The following is a 16,451-nucleotide window of genomic DNA, read 5'->3' on the forward strand; positions in this document are numbered from 1 at the left end:
TCTCTCTCCAAAAGCTTTTCCGTGGAAGTAGTTTTTTTCTGACCATAGCAAACATTACGAAGGATAAACGAAGACAAGGCAAGAATCTTAGAGGTTAACGATATCTTCTCCGAGGTTTGTTTCAAGAACTTCTGCCGTCGCGTCTCTCTAATTTATTTAAGTATGATATACGGTCCTAGTTATGATAGCTTTTCGGAGAGCACTCCCTAATAAGCTCGCTTTATTACAACGAACATTACGTGTTTCTAGAAAAGATTCGTTCCAAAAATTTATCACTGAATTCGGAATAACAGTAGAACTTTTAGTAAGTAATAGCGAAAGTTTTCCACAAACTAACGTAATATTTCGCCTCCGTTTTGAAGGATGAAATAGGCCTATCATTAATTAGATACTGCTCCTATTTGAAGAGTTTGTTCCATTGTGAAAGACGCTGCGGAAAGTCTTGGAATTATTTTCAGTTGTTTTATGATTTAGGAGGTATATTTAAACTTACTATAAATTACCAACAGTTAATGTTTTGTAAATATTCAAGCCTCTACCGCGTTCAATGTGCTACAGAAAAATGGATTTTTGTCCCACGTTAAGACAATCAAGGTTTGTGGGTTGATTGCTGAGGATTTAGTAAATACCAAACGGTTATAGAATTCACCCTACGGTGCGATAGTTACCCATCGGAAGTTTGATGAGCGGGAGAGCAAACAAAAAGGTGCACGAGCTTGGGAAGAATCATGTTACATAACTCAAGTATTAAGAGGATACAGAGTGTCACCCTTCTTCTCTTATCCCCTTCTGCCTTTACTAACCTTTTGCGATTTCCTCTCGATGGATAAATGCGTTTGATTTGTCCACGCGATGTATCCAAGCCAACGAGCATCCCAAACTTGGTATTATCCGCGTTACCATGGAAACTCAGAGTCTTTTGTTGTAAGATGCCTGGTATTCATTCCTTTGAACCAAACTAGGCGGGAAATCAAAGGGTTTCATTTTATATTTACAAGCAATCTCCAAACTGTTTACATTTTACAATATTTATCGAGTACCATTGTTTAGTTGTTTAGCGCCGACAAGAGATATGGTAAATCACGGAATCAATTTTAAACTTCAAAAGTGAAGTGAGAATCAAAATAAGGTAAATAAAACTTAAATGCAGATTCAATTCGGGAGGGGGCTATTCACTTTCAAATTCAGGGTGTTTTTGAGCATCTATAGAGTATTGCGTACATATTCCATTAAATATTAAGGCTCTTAAATTGCCGTTGTAAAAATAGTGTGTAACAATATTCGCTTAAATAAATTAGCAGACATTTTAAAATACATTTTTAATCAATTGCCATAATTAATCGTTAGCTAAAAATAAATTTATTAATCCTTTTTCCGCTATTTTAACATCATACACGCAACACCTTTTTTAACGTCGCCCCATCAACTAGACGGACCCATTAAAGTAATTGTAAGCTTACGGGAAATTTTCGAACGAATCTCTTGTAAAATTGATTGAGCTATATCACGCGTCATACGCAGGCTTATCCCATTATAATTACGTGGAAAATTTTACCGTGAAAGCTTACTGAACGCAAAGGCTAATGCGATACAAAATCATTAAACAATATCCATACCATTATCTTCAGTAAAAATTTAAATTAAAAAATTCTGAGACTAAATTTTTGTCTTTACTTTCTTTGCGAGGGCTTTATTTATTTCTATAAGGTTAAACATTAATCCTCCTTAGCTTTGTTTAGATCGCAAACTGCTCTTGATCGAGACTAGATACGTTTGTACATACATCGATAGAAGTCCATTACTTAAAGAAGTTTAATTTAGTTTTTATTTAAAGGATAAGGTTAGGTAACGTAACATTGTGTGACTTGAATTTCGTTTTACCGAAATTTTTGATATCAAATTGCTTTCAAACTTAAATATTGTCTAGACTATGAAATTACAAACGCAATTGTGTTAATTAATGAACATTGAGGCGCAATTATATCAAGAATAGATAGAAAATGGAGTGAACGTAAATTACCATTTAACGAATCGATAAAAGGGTATTTCCCCAAAGCCAAAATTACTAGACAGTATTTTTCCTTAAAACGTCTACCAATGCGTAATACCAAAAACCTATTATTTTACCATAATGGGGGAAACAAGGCTTTGTAGAGTGATATTGAGAAACATATTGCACCCTATCTAGTGATAGAGAACTCGGGAATTGTGCGGAGCTGAACCAGAGGAGAACCCGAGCGAAAATAATGCGTAACTACTTGGGCAATCTGGTTTCTCTGAAAGCGGGGCTGAGAAAAAGGGGAAGAAAAATCCAATTTTTTAAAAAAAGGAAGGATGAGGAACGAAAAATAATAATAATAAAATGCGAGTAGAAAGAGAGAGAGAGGGGAATGGGAATCCGAGAGTTAAAGTGAGTACTCTCGATCGTCCCGACAACCAAATCGCGTATTGTTACTGTAGCTCTCGGAGCTCCCAAAAAAACCCAAGGGACATAACAATAAAATACGGTCCACCGCCTTTGCATAATACTGATTCGACTTTACTCCTTCACTCAGGCTACCAAAAGATGGCGCCTTACAACCTCCGCCACTCGATACCGCCATTTATCCTCAGCGGCAGGCACCCTTCACCCATGTTCCACGATTCAGAACTGATAAGAGGGGTCTGATACTCATTGCAATTCGTCTTACATATCATTGCAACGCGAGACAACGGAGAGCGCGTGGTACATACCAGTCCACCACTTTACGACGCGGTCCGATTACTCATAAGGCAATTCGACCAACTTCAAAATTTCGTACTCAATTCCGGGCAAATGACGGACCTCTTGTTCCGGACTGTCTCGTATAGGCCTACGCATTTCAGTTTTGGGGGCAAAACCGAAAAACGCGCTAGAAATTTCTCTGAAAAGAATTGTAATGGGGTGAAATAGTAAAAAGGGCCGACTGCGCCCGGATATGTACTCCATTTTTATCCCTTTCTGTTGAGGCATGGGGGTGAGAATTGTTGATGGTCAAATGTCTTTCACGCGTTAACCCTTGTCCCTTTGAGCGGAATATGGTTGATTGTTTATACGGAGTGGGGAAAGTAATGGACCACTGAATTCATCCAAAGAAACGTACAATTCTTGAGTTTCCCCACCATGGTACTGTCATTGGTCTGGAACCTTTAGTATTGTCTCAACGCTGAAAGAACCGAGTTTTTTAGGGACTCTTAAACTCGAACCAAATAATTTTTCTGAACTTTTCTAAAAGCCTTCCCACGCATTGTTTTTCTTATTGAAATTGGAATTAAGACAGGTATCTTGCCGCGGGCGAGAAAAAATATATCGAAAGCTATAATCCCAATTTATATTCGGGAGGGTCATCACCAACCTCAGTGATTCGCAATTACCAAACTCCGTCTGGAATAAGGGTGGTCGTGGCAACTAGAATTGAGTAAGGCTCAATGCTTTATTCAAATATATGGGGACCTCGATTGCAATCATTACTATATACCCTGTAGATCAACAGATATTGAAATACGACCAATTCCTACACTCTCCAAGTTCGTACCCATGGTGGGCTATACGTTGTTGATACTGTCAAGAGGTATTATTCTCTTAAGTGTACACCAGAGACCGGCGAGCGCGGTTTTCCGGTACTGTCTCGTGATCTGTACGGAAGATGGCTGGGTTTCGTGAACCGAAATCAAGTGGTTTCTATGTTTAGAGGCGGGCGGAAAGGATGCACAAAGGAACTGCGTCAACAGACGAACTAAGTGTTTCTTAGAGATACTTCAAGATTGCGATTGCTCCGAGGCAGATCTGTTGTTGAAATAGTTGAAAGCTTCAATTGTCTGGAGCGTAGTTAGCAATTGATTAGAAATGTATTAGACATAACTTTCTGATGGGTGAATATTTTGATGAAAATATAAAAGGTAGTGTAACCAATTATGGGGAAATACGTAATCTGAAGAGCCAATTTATTGACCACTCTGAAATTTGAAAATTTGACTGTTAAAATCTTGTTTTTTATGGCGTTGCTTGTCTCTCTATATTTTTACCACATTCAGTAAGGTTATAAGGGTATTATGAAGCAAGCATACAGGGTAATGGTATCTCCGCTATTCGTAACTCTATACTTTCTCGCGTATGATGTTTAGCATTATGCATAAATCCACATCAACTTTGGCGGTGCATTATAATCATTGCGGGCGTTCTTTCCTAGCTGTTCAATTTAGGCGACAAATCAGAGACTGCTGGTATATACAGCGTTCGTTTGTCGAAATTGTCGCGGAAGCCTGAAGAATCCGAGCACGTTCGTCTAAATGTAAATTTCAGATAAGCCGCGGTGAATGTTACTCTAACCAACGACGTTTCTCTCTTCGTGGACCGTTGTTTTACCAGTCGTTTCTGCCACGAAAGTCTCGACAAGGGAATAGCTTTAATATACCTTCATTCCGGCTTCCGCAACGGTTTATTAGATTTTTTTTGTTCTCCTTCTGTTTCGGCCCTGGCAAAACCTCTTTCTCCTTAAGCCTTGTTTTAGTTACGTACTCGGGGAAAAATATTCGAGAGATTCCCCCGAACAACATTGGATAGAATAAAGTGTCGTTTAACTTTTCTCAATATTCAAAGAATTTATGGTAAACAAAGTGTACTAGAACTAAAAGTTGCTTCGTATACTCCAGAAATAAATTAGATTACTCGGTTCGTGTTTTATTGAGAAAGAATTCGCGCTAGAGTATATATAAGTTCTTCTAACCCTTAGGATATTAGATAGTTGAGCTATTTATTGCTGAAGAAGTTTACGATTAATTTAAATTTTCTTTCTTTTCAGTTGGATATCCCGTTACGAAAAACCACGGAATTAATGGAGACAACGGGGACGTAGATATTACCAGAACCTGCCACAATTTTAGCGTCGGCAATCCTACAAAGAAAGAATTTTATTCGCCAAACTATCCGGGAATTTATCCCAATAACACAGAGTGCATTCTGACCATTACTGGTAAATTTAAGTTTTCAATTTCGCACATGCACTGGCAAAACTATTGGTTTCTCAAAAACTAAATATATAAATTTTGATCATTCGCAGCCCCAGCAAATCACGTGGTTCGCGTTGATTTTCTGGACAAATTTCACTTGGAAGACTCGCCGACTTGCGAATACGACAGGCTGGAGATTCGCAACGGTCAACACGGCTACTCGGAGCTGCTTTTCAAATTTTGCGGGGATAAGTTCCCGAACGAGGTTACCTCAACGGACAGGCACCTCTGGCTCAAATTCTCCTCAGACGACAGTATTGAGTATACAGGCTTCAGGGGAGTCTATTCGTACCTGAAACTCGGTAAGTATTACCATAAGTTCGTATCTTCCAGTTCAATTCTCGCTTCCGTCGTTCTCGAACTAGCTCTCAATAAGTCTCTAACATTTCGAAGTATATGAAGCGTCATACTTATGAAACATATCTTCTAAACTTATTGTAATACCAGGAACACTTGCAAAGGGAGGGTGTAGGATCGATTTTTCTACTAATTATAACAGAAGTCCATTAAATTAGCCTAGGAAGTGAACAATTACAAGGGCTGGTATAGCGTACGTCTCTGCTGGGATAAAAACTCCTTCTACTTCCATGGATAGGGGGTTAAATTTTCCCCCCTTTCCTATCACAGTTAGAAATCTCGAGCTCCTCTCTAGAAAGCCTTTCTTGACGTGAGCGGGGCGTGACTTCTTCAGCCTATGAACGCTGCATCCCTAAAGGGTAGATTGTTTGCTTTATAAAAAATTAAATAAAGGAACGGCCACGGTTGTTAAAGGGAGGGTGAAGTAGAAAATCGAGTGGTTTTTTAATCGATTCTTCTACTAATTATAAAAAGGCAGGGGGTTACGCGATTGGTCGGACGTAGTTATTTAAAATTATCTTGTAAATCAGAACCTAATTTGAATTTTAAAATCATTCGGAGCTAGTATTTCCTGAATGTTTGACTATGCAGACTGGTCTTGTAAATAGTAGGGGAATCGATCAAAAAAAAACACTTGATTTTCTACTTCACCCTCCCTTTAAATAGTTTTTTTCAAAAGGTTTATGAAGAGTCATAAAAAACTGAATGACCTTGACTGTTCCAAAATTCACACCCCCATCTCTTCTCCTATTTTTAAGCGGGCTCGTTTTACAGTGGAAGGGGGCGTTTTCGGCCAATAGTTTTTTCTCTCTCGATAGGGCAAATTTTGGCGCACGAGTCGCACCTAAACCGGAGATCTGAGAAACATTATCGCGAGGTGGCGAATGTGTCGCCCTTCTTCAGTATTGCTACACAAGAGAGGGGAGTCCCAAACCCCGCTTTTGGTTACTTCCTAGGCTAATTTAATGGACTTCTGATTATAAGAATAGTGAAACATCCAGGAAAAAACTTGATTTTAAAATTCAAATAGTTTGATATTTCCACCTCCGACCAATCGCGTTACGCGGTGACACACTCTTTATCACGTGCTCAATTTTTATCAAATACAGCGCTAAATTTCATTCGACATTAACATAGTAAATATCCACTCTCGAAAGATGCCCAATTATATTTTAATCCTTATTTAATGACAAACCGTGGGATATATAACAACAAACGACAGTATAAGATTAAGCTTATTAAATTGGAATTTGTACCGCTTCAAATCAATCGTTTTATTTCTTCTTTGAATTAACTTATAGTTGAAAACGAAGTTGATTGGCGAAAGCGTTCCCTTAATTTCACCATCGCACCATCGATGAATCGAATGTTTGCAGTACAAATTAGTTGAAACTTCTCCCCTTTAATTAAGTCCGAAACGAACGAGACTTTAATGGCAAAGGGAACTAACTAAGCTTGGCCATATCCTTCTTTCCCGGCCCTTTTAACGAGTTACTAAAAATTTATTTTTCCAAAACTTTCCATCCCACTTTGGCCGGCGCAGTGTCCTGATAATTGACTATAGGCGCGGGGAAATAGTTTTAAATTTACTTCTAAAACTACGTAGCTATATAGTTCTCAATAAAGGAGAGATACGTCTTTTTGGTTTTCAAATGAGAGTCATTTTTACGAGCCGGCTCTTTGGCTATAGCTATCTCTTCCGCGATACTGTGGAATAATGATCGGACCTTTATTGGGGATAATTTTTGTATATACTTATAGTGTATGAAGTGTTATCAGAAGTACATTAGTCGAAGTAAAACACTCGGAGTAATTTCTGGGTGCTGTGAATTCATAGCTCTGTTAAAATGGTTTTACTTCGAGTAATGAACTCGTGATAATATTTATCGATTCGGTTTCGGGTAGCCTTGATATTCTAACCAAACCAAATTGTGATTTTAGGAGGCATTTATTAAATTTTTGTCTATATGCTTCAGATTTTTAAACATAAATCGGTTTAGACTATTATTATGACTAACCAGAGATGATAATGGCAACAGAATTAGACATTTTTATTTATATCTGATATACAGTTGAACCATTTCTTTCATACTTATATTTTTTAAACCAAATTCAATATTTACCAAATTTTAATTTTTATGTTCTTTTATCTTTCAGATACATCTCGACCTCCATCCGAAGGTAAGCTCAAACATTTCTTCCGCGCTATTAAAATGCAAATTCATTCTTTGGGGTTTCACGTAGAGTAAATTTGTGATAAATTCGCGTTCAAGTTAAATTTGAATCCTCGCGTGTTCAGACAGCGTCACAGAGACACTATCCGTATAAGCCACGCTGTAATTTTTACTCTGGGACTTGTTTTTGAGAGTAGAGCTCGGTCATGCGCCATTAACTCTTACCCCGATTTCAGTTTTGTCCCATCTTTCTTCCTTCTCACCGTCACCTCCGCTGCCGCGTTCATCGTTCTTCGACAATCTAATCGTTCGACGCCAAACTTCCATCGCCACCCTTTTTCGCTCGCTATTCGCGCACCCTGGACAAATTTTCCTCGGGTTTCCAAGGCGCCCCGGTTCGATAATCATTTATTTCTCAATCGTTTTCTGGGTTAAAGACACCCTGGTACTTGCCTTCCTTTCTACTACACTTATCACCGCGTCGATTTTGCTGCACCACCGTAAGAGACCCCGTGTTTTGTCAGCGGGTTGTCCACTTGGTTTACTTAAAGCTCTTCTTTGACTTACTTTACTCAAAGGCGCGTGTTGTTTTCCTGGAATAAACATTGCTCACAAACTGTTCGATACTTTTCTAAAGTTTAAGTCCTGACTGACTATGGTCAAAGCGGAGACTAAACCGGTATACACAAACTCAGCTGAAACTATAAGTTTATCTGGGAAATTTCTCTACTCAGTAAGAGCGTTTTTATAATCAGTCGCCATCTTGGAAAATGGCGTCCAGAAACGTTTCAACCCTTTTGGGTAACGCCATTGTACAGAAAAAGTGGGTTTCCGTTTATTACCTATATAGTTTTTTTGAGAAAATTATATTTATTATTCATTATTCACGAAGTCAGCTGTCTTTACATAATCTTTTAATGGGATGAAGGGTCTCGGATGAATACTGATGGAATTAATTGCTTATTTCATAGAACTAGTAGCGTAGAGCTTAACTCTACAACATCTTGAATTTAGGAGCGTTTGGGCTTTTGAAGCTCAGACGATTTCCCCTTTCAACAGAGGAAGATTTGAATGATACTCGAAAACGTCAGAGTAGTTTGGAGAGTTTAATCCTTCAATAGGCTATGAGAGTTAAGGATCAGGGTTTTAGGCATTTGAATTCTCAACAGTTTAACCTATAAGGCAGACTTCTAAGTTAAGTTTCATGTTGACGGAGATAGTTTTAGCTAAAACATAGTGTTCAAAGTGCTTTGATATTTAACACGCTCCTTTCCTATAAAGTAAATAATGGGAAATTTACGACTGAAAACGAATTGTGACTCCATCAATCTGATCCGCGCATTCCCTTTAAATTAAACTAATTAATTTTTGTCTAGACTCTCCCTTTAAGAATGTCGTGCACGTCCAACGTCCATTATAAAAGACTCGCAAATAAAACAAGTGAGAAAAACGCCATCCTTTCGCTAGAATTGAAAATGAAGTCAACCCATATCGAAAATTTCTTACTTCGATCTTCGACTTTCGACTCGGAATAAGATTATAGAATATAAAGAAAAACTAAAGTAGAGAGAGTATTGCGGGGGAACCAAACTCGATAGAAATTGATTTTTGAAAACCAACGTGTAGACCTACCCTTTTAAGGAAAACCCATAGCCATAAAACAGAGTTTCCTCACACCTCCCTGTGTCCGTAAAGAACCTTTACGCTATGGTAAGGAGGAAGACTGCTAAACCTAACCCTGGCGCGTTCTCTCTACGCGTTTAAGTCCAACCATTCCAATACGTAGGATATTAAGGGACTAGAATCGTCATAATGTTAAGGACACATTCGTGAAACTTTCATTTTTAACTTGAACAACTTCTCTTTTCTAGTCCCTGTTGTCACGAGAGGTCCATGGTTACGATTCCTTTTTGCCCTTACTAAATTGTTAGAAGGGGGGAGAGGGTGGTTAAGGGTGGTGCAGGATTGAAATGGGGTTCAGCAGGTGTGTGAAATTCGATCCGAATGAGATCGGTTCTCCTTTTTATTTTTATAGACGGCGGCCATAATCGAAAATTGGCCCCATTCTTTCAGAGAAAAAAAAAGCTTATATAACCTTTTTTTCCTGGCATTAGAATACGCTAGGCTTGACTCCTTACGTCCTCGGGGCAAGGAAAACGATAAGGTTATAGAGAAATGGGGGGTGGGGGGGTGCGACGGAGGAGTTAGGCCTAGAATAAAGACTGGAAAGTGGTATTAGCGAATAAAGTCGGCCTGGTTCCCATTGGGTATTTTGTGGCGCAACTGCTAAAGTGACGAGTTATGTCACAAAGCTCTCCTTCGCGGAATTAAGCCTAAAAAATAACCTAAAATTTTTCTCTTTATTTTTTTAATCATTTGTAGAATGTAAATTTCACCGCGGTGGTTACGCGGGCGTCATAAGTAATACCGATATTGATACTAGAGTGACCAATTACTCCACAAAGTGGAAAACGGCCATCGACTGTACTTGGGTTGTACAAGTTGAAGAGGGTTATAAAGTAAGGATATTTTGACTTTCGTGTCGCGTGTAGTTAATGATTTACGCGTTATTCAACCTTCTAAAAGTTCCCAGAGAGTTTGTTATGTCAGATGCCAGATGTCACCGACGGCCTTGGCGAAAAGGCTTTGAAGGAAACGAGTTTTAATATGAAAAGGGAACCGGCTTGATTTCTAATTAGAGTTGATACATTTTTGTTGTTGTCTCTCTCGCAGATATACTTGCATTTTCCGGAATACAAGCTAGGAGTTCCGAACAACTGCGAAGTCAACTATATTGACATCTACGAAGGCGCTTTAATGTTAGAAAACCAACTAGCCAAATTCTGCGGTACGGGGACTGAGCCTCAAAAGTCTACGGGGAACATTCTACACATTCACTTCTTCGTCATGCCCGACGAAGACCCGCTTAAAAGTCGCTTCGAACTCGTGTACACGGCCTTAAGAGAATCTCGTAAGTTACTATCAAAGACCATTAAGAGTACCGCAAGGACATAACGCCAGCCCAGATACCTTATTAACTCCAAAATACGGCCCAAGAAAATGTTTTATAAATAATATAAAAGCTTTTTTATATATAACCTTAAAATTACGTATAGTATAATTCTTGGCCCGGACTCGAGTCACATTGAGCGTCTGTCCTGATGAAGTTATTAATGGTCCAGTAACTCTTTTTGTTCTTTTCGTGGAACGGCTTTTACTTCTTGAAGTCTTCATCCCGTTCCCTTTTCCGGGCGAGCGTTTAATTAAAATCTTGTCCGCGTATCTAATTCGGAAAACGGGCCGGCGTCGCATATTGCGTTCACCAAGAAGAGATGACAGGTTACTAATTCTATCCCCGGTTTTCAACTTCACCGAGGCTTTCTTGACTCTCTCTCGCTCTCTCTCTGGTTTAAAAAGGGGATTTACTAAGAAGAGTTCCTTTTCTAGAAAACGATCTCGCTTGTATTTTACAGTAGAAATTTCGAGTCATAATAATAATAAGTCTCTAATTCCATCTTCCACTCGTGACGTATAACTTCCTTTTCGTCGGTGTAGGGTAATAGGCGAGTTTCGCGGACTGTACATTAACGCAACGCGAACGTTTTGACACCTTAAATATCCGAAAGCCAGAAGGGATATCGCGAATTCGCGCGCCTTAAGCCTGCCGTATACGCGTTAAGGATTTAATTTGCTAAAGATGGAAAGAGAAGGCGGCTCGGAAGAAGAGTAATTCTAGCGACACTTTTCTTAATTAGGAAGGAGGAGGCTTTTTGAGTTGGCAACGCTCTTCACCCGGAACTTGTTCTAACCTTTCGTAGCCTTTAATTACATAGTGTGACGCGTTCCACGTTGTTCCTCTCTAGGTACTAATTTAGGTAATGATGGCTTAGCTCTAGCCGCGTTAATGTCCGCCCCTACTATTAACTTTTAAAAAATCGTTCACGGGTGGTGAGATGGTTCACGTGGAATTTATCTTTCGCAGCCGAGTGCAATCCCGCTACCGAGTTCAATTGCGAAGACGGTTCGTGTATCGAAAAGAGTTTAAGGTGCAACGAGCAATTCAACTGCAAGTACAGGTACGACGAAGACGCTGCCATATGTACCTCAAGTAAGTTAAGCGCGGTGCCGCGGGTTGATGATACGGAGTTTTGACGATGTTTTTGGTGGTTTCAGCTTCGAAAGCGGGCGTCGTTTTGACGTCGGAGCACATGATTATCATTCTCATCGTCTTCTTCGCCTTGGTGTTCGGAATGTGTGCCTCCATCACCATATCCTGTTACTCGAAGATCAAGGAACGGCGCGACCGCGAACGGGAGATGAAGAACCGTCGTTCGAAAGAAGCGTCGGTCGACATCGGTCTCGACCGCAGCGTCACCAGTCTGGATCGCGGTCTGGAAGCCGCGTTAGCGGCCCAGGCGGCGGAAATCTGCGCCCGTCGCAAAATTCCTCCACCCGGTAGCGCGGGGTCGTCGACGCGTCACGGACACTTCTTATCCGACGAGGATGACGAAGACGGCGGGTGCTACGTTCCGGACATGGACATGGCCGTCTTCCGCAAACACCCGAACGGCGGGCCCCCTTCGATGAACCGCATGCAGCCGATGGTGAATACTATTTCGGACGCCAAGTCTTCGACGACCCCCTCGTATCATTACTTCTACGATCGTAGGGATAGCCAGGATAGCGGTAGCCAATCCCCACCCCTCCCACCGCCTCCGCCCCCTCCGCCGCAACACCTGAGGAACCGGGCCAAGGAGGAGGAAGGGGTAACGTTGTGTCCCCACGGTAACCCCCTGATTCCTCACCCGCCGGACTCTTTACCGGAAGAGGAAGAGGAGGAAGAAGAAGACGCAGTGCCTTCGTTGCCTCAGAGGTTTAGGGCCGAAGCGGTCATCGAAATGAATCCTTCGAATACGGGACTAGCCTCTCAGGGTAGCGGTAATCCGGGTTCTCGCGCTCGCAGTTTCGAATCGACGCGCTCCGCGCCCGACGTTATAGTGCATCGTTGAAAGTATCCGATATTATAGAACGGTTAACAAATATAAACGTCGTAAATAAATTTAACAAAGAATCTCTATATATATATACATATATAAATAAATATATATAACAAAACAGAAACTCGAATTTGAAATCAAGTCTTCTATATAACAAAATAAAAAATGTCACGGTTAATGAAAAAGTTATATCCGGTTTCTTTCCGACGAGGCTCTCGCGCCCCGGAAGATTCTAGCGTCAGGTTCTTTATTTATGTAAAATTTTATCATTTCTTTCGATTTAACTTTCGTTTCCTCGTTTTTATGTCTCTCGAAACCCGTACGCGTGGCATATCATTCAAGATTCTTTAGCGGACCTTGTCAGTCCTTCCGCGATATTCCATACGTAATTCCGCTCCCTCGGTCGGTACGACGTCACTCGTCATTGGCTACTTCTTCGATCGTAGTACATCAGCGCCATTTCTCGACTTTTTCTTCTTTTCTATTCAATTATTCTTCATCAACATCAATAAAAGGCGCGGATACTATTTTAACGAGATGGTCGACGCGAACCAATAAATAAATAAACCGAAACAAATTAAATCCGCCATTGAACGGATTTAAATAAATAATAAGACTGGTTGTTTCTACCGTTTAGATTTTACAATCAAGTTGTCTCTTTTTCACGTATAAAATAATTCTTCCAAGTTATCCGCGTCAAAACACGAAAACTACAATCCTTCGCTATAAAAATTACATTCTTACCTTCACCATTACCTAAATATAAGTCGGGCGATCAAATTTCTACACCGCGCAGCTTTTCGAGTTCATTAAGTTTAATATATAATCGAACGATTAAATTTTTTTAGTTTATTTTTCATGTCAAAAAAAAATATTTGCTCAAAAAAAATATAAAAAAATTAAAAAAAAAGGCAAAGAATTTTTAAAAAGAAAATCGAATAAGAAATAAATTCATTGTTGGGACAAAAACATACATACACTAGCGATGCTACAAATTTTGAATGGTGTTTATTCACTGGTGCGCCACCAACTGTTTAACAAACAAACAAACAAACGTTACTTTCTTTCTTAAACGAAAAAAAAGTCCAAAAATATTTAAAAAAAAAATAGGGTTCAGAATTAAAAAGAAAATATATATATAAATAAACTTGTTTCTTCGTAGACATAGGGTAAAAAAATTATAAATTAAATTAAAAATTAATAAAAAAATAAGCGCGATACGGCTTTTAATAATTAATTTTGATTTTGGTTCTATATAAATATTCTTTTTTACGTATAATTTCTTTTCTAATATTTCTTAAGACGAAAAACATGAGATAGACCTAGTTTCCCTCCAATAAATAAATAAATAAATAAATAACAAATAAAAATAAATCAAATCGAACTAGAATGGAACCTAGTTGATCAATATTATCATTTTAAGTTCGCGATTCTATGAGTAAATTCGTATAGATAAATAAACCAAAAATGAAAAGGTGCTGACACCATCTTACGAATGAACTTCCAAAAAAATAAATTAATACAAAATTATTAATGCCACTTCAGCGTTAACGAAAAATCTTAAAAAAAAAATGTTTACAAAATACGGACAATAATAATGTTAAATATATATTTAAAAAACAAACAAAAAAATAATAAAAAAAACAGGTCCACAGCTTTCAAAGCGGGGTAACCTTTTTTGAGTGTTTTTATTTTCATTTAAATATTTTATTTAACGGTGGCCTTTACCAAATAAAAATTAGGTCTAGTTGCACGGATTCGGGGCTAAATTTATATGGCCTTAACATATCACAGTTGGGCCCGACATCTTTAAACATCCAACTAGTTTTACCCATAACTCCAACGCGAAATATGAAAAATTAAAACAAGAACCCCTAACCTCACTCCTCATTTAAAAGATAAAACGAAAACCTTATGTAATATACTCATCGGGACACGATGAGATCATTTTAGAGCTCACCATCCGAACCATCATGTTACAATTTAATTATTTTCCTCTTTCTTTCTTTTTTAATTAGTATTTTACGTTCACTTCTATATAATTTATTAATTAGTGACTAAAATCGGCTTCAGTCATATAGATTTCTTTAAAACCAGTTTAATTTTGTTCATTATTATTATTATATTAAAAAAATAAATAAAATTAGGGTAATAAAAACAAAAAGAACATTGTTAGTACGCGTCAATCTGACGTAACAAATTATATATATATATATACATACATTCAAGGTGATTCAGTGCAAAACTAAAAAAAGAAAATCAAGTTGAAAAATGACAAATTGTTTTTAATGTTCCATAAAGGCCTGGAAACTTTTTTGGAATAAAACAAAATGAACTAGAATTCATTTTTGTAGAAGCCGAATTGTTGTGTTTTTTGCGCTTTGTGGGCTTTTTCGCGTTGGATAAGAAATTTGCTAAATTGAAATTAAAAATTGTTTTATTTTCAGGTTGCCGGAAAGGTGCTTTACAGGTAAGAAAGTAATTTATCTGTCGTGGGTTCAATTAGCCTCAACCCTCAGTGACGGGACATACAAGACGGTTGACAAAAAGCCGTCTCTGCGCACTCTCTGGACACAAAACGCTCAGAGCGCAGGCGCCGAAAAGCGAGATGGGAGGCAAAGTTTTACCCCCTTTGATTGTTCTCACGCTATAGGATAGGCAACTCCCTATCTTGAACGACGGTATGTACGCCAGTGTTACAACAACTGTTGTCAGCACGCGCAAACCCAGGTTACATATAGAGACCTAGCTTTGCGCGTGCTGTCAATTCAGTATTCAATCCACAATATCTTTAGATCTAATGGTCCAAATGTAAAGAAACTAATGAGAGGTGTGCTACAATCTATTATATCTAAAAATAATTAAAAACTTTCAAATTAATTAGCTATGTCAAAATCATAAATTTAGTACTTTCACCCCCTTTCCAAATTTAAACATATTCCTTACATTTGAAAATAAATATCCTATAATTAAACCAAATCTTAATCCCTAAAGCCTAAAACACATTCATTATTAATCCGTTTAATTAAATCTAATGTATCAATGGAATGTTTTTCAAAATACAAACGTGCATTAATATTTATAAAATAATATTTTATAAAATCATTAAAATTTTTAAGCTTACTAATTATAGTTATAGAATCTTGATTGGTATCCTCTGAATATAAGCACAAGTATGTATACTTTTTTTCGAGAAAAGTGTACCACAAAGCGGGGTCACTGTTACATGATTCTTCCCAACATCAGGACATTTGGAAAAAGGTTACTAAACCGAATCACATACGCAATTCCATCATCATTACTCTTTTATCAATTAACTATTTGCCAAGGAGCGCTTGTGGATTTTTGTCCAACGTCAAGACGAGGTATGTGGGTTATAGAGTTCACCCCACGGTGCCATGCCCATCTGAAGTACGATTGAGTAGGAGAGCAAACACCGACGGAAACACCGGGTGTGCAGCTAGTTCAACTATTTTAAAGTGCTTTCCCAATATAACAGAAGAGGCGAGTCGAATAATAAACAGAATAAATGACTTAAAACAAAGTTATAATGAATGATTACACATTTTTGAAAAGTATTTTAATTATTAATTTTTATTAAATCCGATTGTATCAAATGGAACATATTTCGAAATAAAATATTGCATTAATATTTATAAGTCTGCCTGATCGAAATTTATTTTTACTTGTAAGCTTACTAATTATAGTTAGTGGCTAAGGTATAGAAACTTGATTCATACCCTCTGAATTAGAGTATGATTAAAGTGCTTGCTCAACATGGTAGAGCCGTGAGTCGAGTATGATGACGTGAGACCAATGACACACTCTTAATGAACAGTCAGAATAACTGGCTTTATCCAATGAATATTTTGAATACAGTATCAAAGTTATAATG

General features: G+C 38.2%; 1 protein-coding gene and 1 long non-coding RNA gene across 4 annotated transcripts in view; both read left to right on the forward strand.

Moving 5' to 3' along the window:
- Nucleotides 1–14,914, forward strand: part of LOC149650684 (uncharacterized) — a 163,471-nt gene extending 148,557 nt beyond the window's left edge. For all 3 annotated transcript variants that reach the window (XM_089847281.1, XM_089847282.1, XM_089847283.1), the window contains 7 exons: nucleotides 4,821–4,991; nucleotides 5,079–5,330; nucleotides 7,543–7,566; nucleotides 9,942–10,078; nucleotides 10,293–10,530; nucleotides 11,542–11,667; nucleotides 11,733–14,914. In XM_089847281.1, the coding sequence (XP_089703407.1) occupies nucleotides 4,821–4,991; nucleotides 5,079–5,330; nucleotides 7,543–7,566; nucleotides 9,942–10,078; nucleotides 10,293–10,530; nucleotides 11,542–11,667; nucleotides 11,733–12,568 (1,784 nt within the window). In that variant the 3' untranslated portion in view covers nucleotides 12,569–14,914. The remainder of the gene's footprint in view (nucleotides 1–4,820; nucleotides 4,992–5,078; nucleotides 5,331–7,542; nucleotides 7,567–9,941; nucleotides 10,079–10,292; nucleotides 10,531–11,541; nucleotides 11,668–11,732) is intronic.
- LOC149650691 (uncharacterized) lies at nucleotides 72–1,156 on the forward strand. Its single transcript, XR_016370853.1, has 4 exons — nucleotides 72–304; nucleotides 408–477; nucleotides 533–594; nucleotides 665–1,156. It is a non-coding gene; the product is annotated as an uncharacterized LOC149650691 (long non-coding RNA).
- Nucleotides 14,915–16,451: the final 1,537 nt, after the last annotated feature.

Source organism: Phalangium opilio, unplaced genomic scaffold (assembly GCF_054372755.1).
Source record: "Phalangium opilio isolate 3A_F unplaced genomic scaffold, DU_Popi_V2 ptg000082l_1, whole genome shotgun sequence".
Lineage (NCBI taxonomy): Eukaryota > Metazoa > Arthropoda > Arachnida > Opiliones > Phalangiidae > Phalangium > Phalangium opilio.